The sequence below is a fragment of the Cinclus cinclus genome, chromosome 13, assembly GCF_963662255.1.
Source record: "Cinclus cinclus chromosome 13, bCinCin1.1, whole genome shotgun sequence".
Taxonomy (NCBI): Eukaryota; Metazoa; Chordata; class Aves; order Passeriformes; family Cinclidae; genus Cinclus; species Cinclus cinclus.
Genome location: NC_085058.1, coordinates 7,580,145 through 7,592,099, shown reverse-complemented (window position 1 = coordinate 7,592,099; position 11,955 = coordinate 7,580,145). Strand labels below are relative to the sequence as shown.

General features: G+C 38.9%; 1 protein-coding gene across 1 annotated transcript; it reads left to right on the top strand.

Annotated features, from left to right (window-relative positions):
- Positions 1-462: 462 nt before the first annotated feature.
- FAM81A (family with sequence similarity 81 member A) lies at positions 463-11,622 on the top strand. Its single transcript, XM_062501634.1, has 8 exons — positions 463-509; positions 1,712-1,985; positions 2,750-2,868; positions 7,950-8,079; positions 9,208-9,314; positions 10,400-10,535; positions 10,894-11,089; positions 11,483-11,622. The coding sequence occupies exons 1-8, from the start codon at positions 463-465 to the stop codon at positions 11,620-11,622; spliced, it is 1,149 nt and encodes a 382-aa protein (XP_062357618.1).
- The last annotated feature ends 333 nt before the right edge of the window (positions 11,623-11,955 follow it).

Sequence of the window (11,955 nt, the reverse complement as noted above, 5' to 3'; positions counted from 1 at the left end):
TTAATAATCTGCTGTCATGAAACATTTGTATTTGCTTCTCCAGCTGATATTTTCTTAAGTTTTATGATCATCCTGTAGACCTTACTTTATTATTCATTGATTAATGATGTCAGAGACCAGTATAAGCTTGGGGACAAGAACTTTGTTTACCTCTGCCCTGCCCAACCAGAGTCAACAGCAGATTTCGGTTTCAAGGCTGTCAACCTCATCTTTTCAAGGTTATAATTTTCACTATAAAAAGCTCTTTAGCAGTTTTTAGTCTTCATTATTTTGTATTAATTTTTATTTGTATTTACTGCATTAGCAATATTTGAATGCCAACATCACCAGTATAAGCATAATATTACACTTTACTTAAAGGTGCACTGAAAGCAAAAGTTTTAACTCATTTCAGTACCAGATGTAAACTATGCAACAATTCAATTTGTACTTTTTCAACAGACATAAGTTATTGACCAGAGAATGGCCCACCGAAGCCCAATCTTCCCAACTCTTGCCCCTTCTGAAAGGTACAGTCTGCAGAGTATTATGTATCTCTTAATTCCCTATATACAGTAATGCTGTGACCTGGGACTTTGGCATTAGTGTGCAAAGCAAAGTGAAATACCATAGACATTCAAACCATAGCCCAAATCACAAGTCCTTACTGAGTTTTTATTTAGCCATTTCCCAATGAAATTAAATAGCTTAAATCTCACTGACTAGAAGTCCAACACTTTAGCCAGTGTTTGAATAACATGCAATGAGTTGTGAAAACACAGAGCCAAAAGTGACCTTTGTTGGAATCCTCATATATCTCTATCAATATCATCGTGGTCAAACTCAACTGCTAATTTGGCTCATTAACAGGAAACAACATGAGAATACACAGTAAATAACAGAGCTCCTAGAAAAAAGATCTCCTCTTCCAAAGTGGGGTTGAACATGTGTCCTCCCCTTATGCTTCTCAAGATGTTATTCTTTACAGAACATAGTGGTAGGAAAAGGTTGCATACATTAGAAGCCTCATTTTATTGCTTTCAGCACCCATGAGCTCCACTGCTTTCCATGGGAGCTATGCAATGCAAAGTACACTTCAAAAATTTAGTCAATTATTCAAGGTACCCAAATGTAGGCTATTTTGGTGGAAAATTTAACTTGTAAGACTTGGAGAAGCTTGTCATAATTTTGGTCTCACCTCAGTTTCTAAGCCCACATGTTCTCCTGTCCAGTTTGTGGGGGAGCAATCTTCTGTATTATATTACAGGGTAGCTATAGAGACAGAAAAGGGATTGACACAAGCTACTTCTTTTTAATCCTGATCTATTTTCATTTAATTTACAATACCTACCTTTAACTGTTACAGCTTTGATTAAGCCTGAAAACAAGACAAATAACATTACTTTTGAAACTCAGTAGAAGGGTTTTGATTCGGATTCTTAATCAAATCATAGTTCTGATTTGTAGCTACTTTTATTATGCTAATGTCCTTTCCTTAAGATTTTATGCTTCTGAAAGCTTCCTTAAAGGGTATGAAAAAAGCCTGACCTGCCTTTGTACAAGACACACGGTAGCCAACACAGCACCCACTCGTTTGTAGCAGCGGGCACTTTCTCTGGGAGGATTTTGGGGCTTCTCCCCAGCACTCAGATAGTGTCACACCGTCTCCAGTACAAAGGCATTGCAGAGTTTTGTGTGAGAACTTAACAAGATGTGGATATTCTTCCTCCAGACGGGTCCGGAACATCCCCCTGCACAGCCAGGCACTGACAGCCGTCCCGCTGGCATCTGCCAGCCTGGTGGATCAGCTGGAGGACAGAATCCTGAGCCATGAGAAAACAACAGCAGCCCTTGTGGAACACGCTTTTCGCATTAAGGAGGACATTGTTTCCACGCTGCACAGGATGCAGAACAAAGGGGGAGGTGACCGGTTGGCAAGGCAGCTCCTGGAGGAACACATCCGAAACATAACCGCGATAGTGAGGCAGCTCAACCGGGACATCGAGGTATGGCAGGAATGTTGCACAGCACTAATGCCATCCCAGCTACTTATTGCTTCTAATTCCCTAACAAAGTTTACCACAGGATAAGTAAAGGTCTGAAGACCCTGTAAGCTTATAAATTGTTTTTATAACTTGAAAAAGTGTTTGCAAATTACATAATTCTTTCGGTGGCTATGAAAATAGCACAGGATATTAGCATATAAACACAGGAGCCTTTGTGGTTCTAATAAGCTTGCTTTCAAAAGCTGCACTGGAAAATCTTGACAAAATGAATTAATGCGACACTAATACCCAGCTCAACTTCAGTCCAAAGGCTGTGCTGTATAAACACTAGGAAATGCCTTTGCTGGATAATAAACTTTCTTTCCCTTCCGACTCACTGATGACACGAAGTAACCAAACCCAAGTGCTCATTTTTATGACCTAATTGTGGGCAGACACATGACTTCATGTCTGACCTCTGCTGCAGTGAACAACAGGGGTGTGGTGGGGAAAATGAAAGAAGAAGAAAAATTTAAGTCTCCATTTCACTGTCAAAATACACTTTATATATATTGTCGTAGTTGTGTGCAGGTTGGATACTAATAATAAGAAATAATACATACTTAAATGGTACCTGGTTTAGTAGATTACAAGAAAAAGCTTGAATAAAGTAATAATAAAATGGTATCTGAGGATACTGAATTACTGAAAAATTACGAGTGACATTTAAAATGTACATTAAATGTGACATACTGAGTTTTTATTTGCATATGAATGCTCTGTAGATGCTGCAGGAACAGATACGTGTCAGAGACAATCTCAGCTATGGAACAAATTCTACCCTGAAGAGTCTTGAAATGAGGCAGCTTTCTGGCCTAGGAGATCTTCGGGGAAGAGTTGCAAGGTAAAAGTCTCCATGAAGCTGTGTTTTGGGGTCTAGCCAATCTTGTTTTAATCCCAAAGTATTAATGATAATGGGTTGAATTCAACTTTGGCAAAATTCCAAGGACAATTTTTCTCTGCGTTTTCAAGAAAATGAGTAATAATACTTTGCATTCCAGTATTACATACTAAATGTGGCAATATCACCCTTAAATCCTAAAATTCCTGAAATTAGTTCTAAATAAATTGCTTGAAATTCCCTAGGAATTTGGGTTTGGTTCAGCTTTTAAAAAGTACTATGGTTAGACTCATGTGTCTTTGAAACACGTTAATTAGCACAATTAAAAAGGCAGCACAGAACAATCTGCACTTGTGAAGAACAAAATAGTTGCACATTTTTGCATATATTTCAGAAGTAAAAATCTGCACATTCAGATAGTGGTTAGCCATATTAAATCCCTCATGGGCTACATGACACATAAGGAGCAGAAAACTGTACAGTAACAGAGGTTTTACAGGATGCCCAAAGCTCCAGGTTACAATTCTGTGGCCACAAAGACTTCAGTTGTGCCATCAATGACACATTTACAAACCCCAGCCCAACAATATTTGCTTAAGTGCCTGTAAAGTTGAACACGAAAGACAGAGGCTATGTACAGCTATGTACATATTCTATATGTACAGGAAAAGGACATAATCTGGCCTACAGCTGCTTGGGTAATAACTTTGGTGGAGTTATACTTGTCCTGAATTTGACCTGTTATCTACATTGTACAGGTAATTTTGCTTCCTTTTCTGCATGCCACCTGATTCAGTGATAACCCTCAATAACATACAGAAATAATCAGAGAGGGATTTTCATTGGACTAATTTTCTCATATTATCTGAAGCTTCCACTGTAATTTTCATAGTCCATTTTGTAGACACTACTTTAAAGGGATCTCAAAAAGAATCGAACACTTAGTAAGTTATGCACTGTCCTTTACCAAACACAAATGAACTAATTTATTTTTTCAAAACAGAAAATTGATGGAAAAACCTAAAGAGAGATAGACATACACACACATATCCTGCTGAGAAACCCCCTCAAAATTTACATGCTTAGATCTTCCTGCTTCTTTCTATAAAAATACTTTGAAACCATACTATATCCTGAGAGGAGTTCTATGTGGAACAGCCCTGTTACTGACACCTTGGAAGGCAAAATGTGGTGCCTTTGCCCTCAGTCAGGGAAGAAACTCCTGCTGGTGTGGGTGTCACTGTCCTGGCCCAAGTACTCGGTGTGGGAGGGTGGGGACAGGGCACAGGGTGTGCCAGGGCTTCTTCCTTTATTTCCTTAGGACACCACCCTTGTGCTGTGCCTGGGTTGCAATTTATCTGCAAATTGAATGAGATGATACCTACGTGCCTTATGTCAGACTGTGCGACGAATGCAGGTTATTTGTAGTCATTCCTGTAAGAGAATCAGTTTATTGCCTTTTAACTGATACCTTTCATTCTGCATTCTATGCTTCTATTCAGCATGCTCTCTAACAAAAAAAAAAAAAAAAAAAAAAATTAAATGAATGTGGAAAAAAAATCCTCCCTTTATCAGAAAGCAATTCAAAGAAGTGGTCCTTGAGAGAAATCTATTTGCCTTTATTTACAAAACATATTCTACTTTGAAGTTAGTGTTCCAGTGAATAACACTTAAAGGACTAGTTGGAGATTATGGTCAAGACAGTGGTTTGTTATGCCTTTGGCACAATACAGAGACTTTCCCTGAGATAAACACCTTCTGATTACTTTAGCCAATGTTCCTTATATAAAATACACTTTTCTCACCTAATGTACTTTTACCTCTTGTGCTGCTAGTTTCCAGATGAGTTCAGAGTGAAACATCAGAAACACGATCAAGTTACTGTGGGTTATCAGCTTCCTGTGCATCACCTTCCAGCCAGTGAAGATACATTGAGAGGCTCAGGCTGCAGTAGCTCTGAGTACTGTGTTTGCTCCAGGCTGCCAGAAGGACAGTGGGAATCAGTTTAGACATTAAATCCCAAAGCCTGAGCCCTTTGTCATGTAATAGCTTTAGTGTCCATCTTAGGATTATGGCCAAATTTCAGTTTCAGTCATTTCATGCATACTAAACATCCTGTTTAAGTTCAGTATTGGAGAGAGGGGTGTTTATTTCCTAACACCAACTGTTCTGTAACATGTCAATATATCATCAAACAACTGTCTCATTATTTCTTGAGGGCTGGTGCTGTTATTGATGGGAACAAGGGATCCCTACATGCACATGCAGTTCTGAAGCACAGCTCCAAACCACACTCCTCACAACTGTGCAGGAGTGAGATTCCAACATACCTCACTCACATCACAGAATCAACTAATATTGCTATCAGAACATGACAGAATACACATTACAGGTCATGTTTCTGGATCCTTCCTCAATAAGCACAGTTTACTGTTGAATTTGTAAACCGTAATCACAGCCCTGAATTATTGATAAAAATCAGTATTATTATTAACTTTAAGAAAAAAATATTACTTCTATCAAATTCAGTAACATATGTAGCAGAAAATTAGATCGGTGCCAGTAGATCAAATTCTCCAGCCTCCTGTCCCTTATGTTGTCAATTTTGTATTATACAGATTTACCAATTCTTTTTTCTAATGATAACAGATCATAAAATTCATTAGTGCCTTATTATTTATTTAGAGAATTACTTGTGGATAATGAACATTTGCCTGGAAAGTTTAAATCCAGCAGCCTGGTTGGAACAATAGCTACTGCTATCTTCATAAAAGCTTCCTGAGAGCTGAACCATCCGGAGAAATGGCAATTATGTGTGTTCCAGCTGGGCCTACTTTGCATGTATAGATGATTTTTTTTTAATCTACATTATAGAGCTGATTCATTTCAGACAACCTGGACTCATTACACGTAGGCAGATTTTCCTGCTGCACAGATTATGAGTCTGGTGCATCTGGGCTTGCAGCACACTGCCAGCTCCCCAGGAACAATAAATGTGCTGCCCTCTGGCCCTTGCTGTGTGAGAGGTGACACCACCAGGGCAGCTCTGGGCTCCCTGTCCCAGCCCAGAACAATCCACCAGCTCTGCTGCTCCTGCCAAGTGCCCCCACTGGGCATTTCAACTTGCTTTTCACTACTTGTTCTCCAGCTACTTGTTTTTCTCTGAAACACTGGCATTTTAATTGAAACACCTCCTGTTAGAATAAACCAGGAACGTTAAAATCTCTCTCCATACCATTACAGCATGTGCATATAGCAGCCAGCTGCAGAGTACTGGCACAGTTCTCACTTTATCTATGTCCCAGTCATACTGAATGGAGCAACTATTTGTCTTTTGATTTCTTTGATGCTGAACACTAGTATTTTCTTCCAGGTCAAAACCAATCACGTACTTGCAAGTGTGTGCAACAGATACAGAAGATAAAGTGAAATAATCTGATCTGTGTGTACCAGGCAGACATTAAATTCACATAGTAAGAATCTTAATCTTTCAGTTACCATGGAACTACATGAACCCTTTGAGCGCATAACTGAACTCCATGAAGAAGAGAGATGCTCCGTGATTAAACCCAAAACACTAATTTACTTTAAAAACAATTACAGGTGCTTTCTGATCACATTTACTTCTGTAGTTTCAAAGCTGTTGTTTTTTATATTTTCTGCCACACCTCAGAGAAACAAAACTAACCATTTTTGGAGCCCACAGCCTTTTGGCGACTAGATGCAAGATAATTCCATTTTTCTGATTCTCTCTGATTGTAACAACATGGAGAGATTTGGCTTCTCTGGCCTTTCTTAAGAAACTGCCTGATTGTGAGCCTTACAAACTTTTCACTGCCATGTAAACCCTAGCCAGGCTTCCTGCAGATATTGCTAACGGGTCTCACAATGCTGGACTGCTGCACTAGAAATTAATTTCCTCAAGTTTTATAATGCCTATGCTATTTTACATCACTGTTTATTTTCATATTGAAACCATAATAATAAGCAGATGCTCCATTTGTCATTTTAGCTGTGACTTTCCTGTCATGTTTAATGACAATGGCACTTCGTGTAACTGAGGTGATGAAAATGCATGTTGAAATGAAAGCCTTCAAACTGGAATGTGACTAAAAAGGTGACAAAGTGTGTCATCGGTTTAGATAATGACTTAACATGCCTCAGCTTGTTCCATTTTACTGCCTTTTTCTCCCTCAGATTCTAACTGCTGTCTGTTCCTCATCAGTTTCCTATATCAAATTTGGTAACGCTAATGATTACATATTTCCCTTAGCAAAAAAAAAATTATATATGAGTCATACTTCACAGAGGTCTTACTCCTGAAATCACAGTACTGATATTTTTACAGCTCAGTTAATGCCCTTGCTGCATTACTGTAGATGAAATCCACCTGATCAAATTATTTTAAAAATCTGGTAGAAACACATATGTTCTATATCATATTTATCCTGAAAATGTTACAGCATCAAGAAATGTTCCAGTGTGAAGAAAGGAAACAATAATTATTATGTTCCAGGACATCATTTTATAGCCTTTTCTGAGACAAAATTGCCATTGCTTTCAATGACAATTTATTTATTCACCTAAACAAAGGCTAAGAACCATACAGTTTGCCCCACATTGTTAACTATGCATATCAGCTGTATACTACTATTTCACAAATAAAAATGCAAAGCTACAAGAATGAAAAAATGGTCCTCAGTTATTTAGGCTACTAATCATGTAGGGGAACTCATACACACCTTATCAGATATCTTCTGGAGTATGACAAAAAGATACAGGAATGAAATTCTGCATCTTTGCATTTCTGATGTGATTTCCCTGAGTGATAACACAGCCTACCCATATAATGTCAGTGCCAAGAGCAATGGAATTTGTGTGTCAGACTACTTGACCTGGAGGCCTATTTGGGAGCACTTTGCTGAACACTATAAGATGTATTGCCATTCTTACAGTCTCAAAGACATTGCTTCCCTAGCCAGCCAGGAATTCCACAGAAATGGCCAGTATGAAATGGATAATTTAAAAGGCCTGGACCTTATATTCTATTTGGCTGGTGCTTTGTTTTTTATCTGTTCAAACAGGTGTGATGCTGGGTTAGCCAGGCTGTCTGCAGAGCATAAAATTACGTATGAAAGGCTTCAGAGTCTAAGTAAAGACCAACACACCTCCAAGCTGATCTTAGAATCTAAAATCAAAGAGGCAGAAATACAGGTATGGTATTTAGACCAAGGCAATCCCTGCACAGGTAAGAGTTCTAGTCTAATTCACACTGTCAGTTATTATCCTGGGAGGCCACAGATTTACAAATTGAGAGGTCACAGTCCTTATTACACTGACCATTGGTACCTAGGTGCATTACTTACTGCTGTAGCTGAAAAAGGTCCTTAATTTCTGCCTGCAGCATGCTGTGCAGAAGGAATTAGTATGTAAAGGCACATGCTCAATGAAACTAAAACAATGCAAGCCTCTGTGTCTTTCACTGTATATTTTGGCCTTTCCAGGATGATCCTATATGTATTTGAACAGAGTTTTAGAAGGTCTGCAAAACAAAACTGGCTTTGGGTTCTGTGAATCCATTGATCTGTCTGTCAGGTTTCTCTTCCATTGGGTTTGAGAATGGAAGTGAGCACTAATAAGTGCTCACTTACAAGAGCAGAGACTTGGAGTTATGAAGAATCCTTTTCCTTAATGTCACATCTCAAGGCCCTCCCATTTTCTTGGTCAACAGAAGTATTTTAGATATTCATGTTGTGGTACGTAAATGGCTAAAATCCACTTTGCTTTCTCAGAAGCCTCAGTGTAGTATATTAGCATGCCAAGAGCATGTTGTCATGCAACTTGAAGTGAACCAGAACAGTATGCTTTGAGAAAGTGGGATGGTTATTTTGGTGACAAAAATTCTCTTGTAGTAATGACCTGGCCCCAGTTAAACCCAGCACTTCTATCACTGCAGTACCCCTCATACACAAAATGATGGAGGATATCCCTCAGTATTGGTGGAGTGCTTCAGCACTTGTTTATTCTGATTATGTGGCAGCTTGGAGATGTATGGTTCATTCAAATTCAGCTGTCTCAAGGGGGGACCAGGCAGAGATTTTCAAGGCAAAACCATTCACATTATTTAAGGCAAAAAAATTTGCAGTTTTCAATATGCTGATACCTACATATTGAGAGATAGCATATTTTCATGATAAAGTAAAAATATGCAAATTCAGTAATTTTTGAAATGTTAGCAAAAGTGAGTTCTCTCTAAGACCTCCTCCACTGTTATGAAAATGTCCCAAATGGAACTGTGATGCAATGATGTTGAAAAATAGTAAATTCTGAATTTTGTTTCAGATTTCTCATCTGCTGAGCAGAGTGGAGCAATCAATAATGCAACAAGAAGCAAAGCTGAAGATTGCCTATAAAGAGAGCAACCAACAGCTGCAAGTCCTGGACACAAAGTAAGTGCCTGGGAAGCTTTGCTGCTGCTGTGTACCCTGGGAGTAGGGCCTCAGTTTTCCCAGTCTGGTGTAATCCTCAGGTGTATAAAAACAGGAGCTTCTATGAAATACATGTGTTTACTCCACAGATATTACAAAAGCTGACTGTCAAGAGATCAAGAGGGACTTGCTTTCACCAAGAAGTCTGCCCCTGTTGTGGTTAGGCAGTTCTGAGAAGTTGATTAAGTTGTTGTTAAGCATTCAGGCAGAACTTATGTTAGAGGACACAACTAAGAGTTTTTGTCAGAGTGGCCTGGTGCCTTTCTGCAAGAACTGTCTGAAGCAATGAATACTGGAGGTGGCTGTCCAGAGCAGGGGGGAAAGTTCAGCTGAAGCAAGCAGGAAGCAAAACACAGCACTCATAGAGTGCTACTGCTTTGAACTGGCTTCAAACATGAATATAACTGGAATACCTAAACTATTAGTGATAAGATACTCTGTACAATTAGACATCACATGGGGTTGTTCTATTCAATTCAGATGTTAACTCCTTTCCAGGCATTTTGCTCAGCAGCAGTCCTGGTATAAGCCATCCACATCCTCATTTCTGACTGCTTACCACTGTCCTCATGCAGTCCAGGTTTCACATATTCACTGGAGGAAAGAAACAGTTTCATTGGCACAGTTGGTTGGTGTAAAGTTGAGGTGGGTATAGGCAATGTAAGTGGAGCTACAGGAACCAGCATTGTCACCAGAATAAGTGGCTACCAAATCTTTGCTGAGATTTAATGCATATAGACATGAAGTTTATAATCTGAATGGATGACCATATTCTGTTTCCAATGTCACAATGAATTTTCATCTACTGTGATTCAAATTTTGTAATGCATTTCATATAAATTTGCTGTGAACTTTCACCTTTTTTATCTAAACCAATGTTACCATATACAGTTTAATAGCCTTAAAATTCAAAGGCTCACCTTAACATGATGTGAAGAATATATTAAATGGCCATTTTGTGTTTTTATGAACACGTTCATGAAAAAGTCACTGTTGAATGACCAGTTCTTTTCTTTTGTATCTTCAAATTTCTATTGTGCTCCTAGATTAAAAGATGCTGTTGAGGAGCTCAGCAATCAGATTTTGTCTGCACGGAGCTGGTTGGAACAGGAACACGGAAGGACTGAAAAAGAGCTCGTGCAAAAAATTGACCAACTCTCACTGACTTTCAAGGAAAGCACTGTAGGTTTCATTCAAATGTCCTGTAATACTTCCCAGGAAGAATTCAAAAGCATTATTAATAACTAAGGTGATGTAATTGAGATATTATTTGAGTGAGATTTTCAGATAGCCTCTGAATTTGCCAAGTGTAATACCTACAACCTGAGAATCTTTAAATAAATCTGGTCACTGCTAAATAGATCAGTATTTTAGCATACACTAATCAAATAATTTGAAATGATTTTGTGGAAAATTGTAATTCCTTACATTTTGAATTCTGGATAAAAGATGATTAATCAATATCTATTTTATATTTTTAAAAGACCACTGTTATTCCACATGCAGGGCAAATTATGAGCATTCTTTTTTCTGGCTCCAGGAAATGAGTGAGAGAGGTATTGAGATGAAATTCAACCAAATGGCAGAGAAAATTGAGAGAATAGAAGAAATGCAGAAGATAACCATGGAAGCACATGAAGCAAAACAGACTGAAGAAAAGATAAATATTCGCATTGCCAAACTTCAGAATGAGATAAATGAAGATATAAAGGAAATGAAAGCTGAAGTTAATGCTGGTAGGACCATAGCTTTCCAGTTCTTTATTCTGAATTGTAGTGACAGTGACCAACTCATGCTAATACACAAAATGTCTTTGCTTGTATCAAAGTAATTTAAATACTTTTGGGGCAGCTATAATGGCTACACTTGTGGCATTAAGAAGGATTTTCATTTCTTGCAAAAAGTTGAGTAATAAGGGGTGACAACCAGCTTAGAAGTGCTCTCCCCAGAGCAGGCACAGCCACAGCTGGGCATTTCTGCTATCAGCACACAGCTGCCTCCCATTTTCCATCAGAACTTTTGCAGTGTCCCTAGTGCAAAGCAGACCATTATAGAAGTGCATTCTGATAGCAGTGATGTGACACTCTTGCTGCTCATGATGAACTAATGGAATTCTCACCTGCAATTAGGTTTTGCAGCTATCTATGAGAGCATTGGGTCTCTACGGCAAGTTCTAGAAGCAAAAATGAAGCTGGACAGAGATGAACTGCAGAAGCAGATCCACCAAATGAAGCAGGAGGTTCCAAGATGGGGAGAAGCTGGACCATGACTGCAAGATTTTGTTGGAGAGATTAGTGTTTACCTGGCTAACTAGGCAGACTCTAGTGTTGTTCCAGTCTGTAATGCCAATTTCCTGCATGTACCAAATGACATGCTGCTGCTGCTGCTGCTGCTGCTGCTGCTGCTGCTGCTGCACAGGTGTTTGCTCACAGCAGTAAATGCAGGCTGTTCATACATAACTGGCAATGAGCCTTTGGAGCTGAGGTGTTGCTTTGCCCCTGCATTACTCCAGTTGCTGTCAGGAAATTTAGCACTGTGTAAAACTGGAGTAATACAGTGGTGAAGCTGGCACCTAGTTTGCTAAAGGCATTCCAGTTTTGCA

What these genes read in the sequence shown, in the direction of transcription:
- FAM81A (XM_062501634.1), top strand. Translation starts at nt 463, where the DNA reads ATGGCCCACCGAAGCCCAATCTTCCCAACTCTTGCCCCTTCTGAAAG. An exon ending in TCAAAGAGGCAGAAATACAG is followed by an intron (nt 8,080 to 9,207) that starts GTATGGTATTTA and finishes ATTTTGTTTCAG; the next exon opens with ATTTCTCATCTGCTGAGCAG. An exon ending in TGACTTTCAAGGAAAGCACT is followed by an intron (nt 10,536 to 10,893) that starts GTAGGTTTCATT and finishes TTCTGGCTCCAG; the next exon opens with GAAATGAGTGAGAGAGGTAT.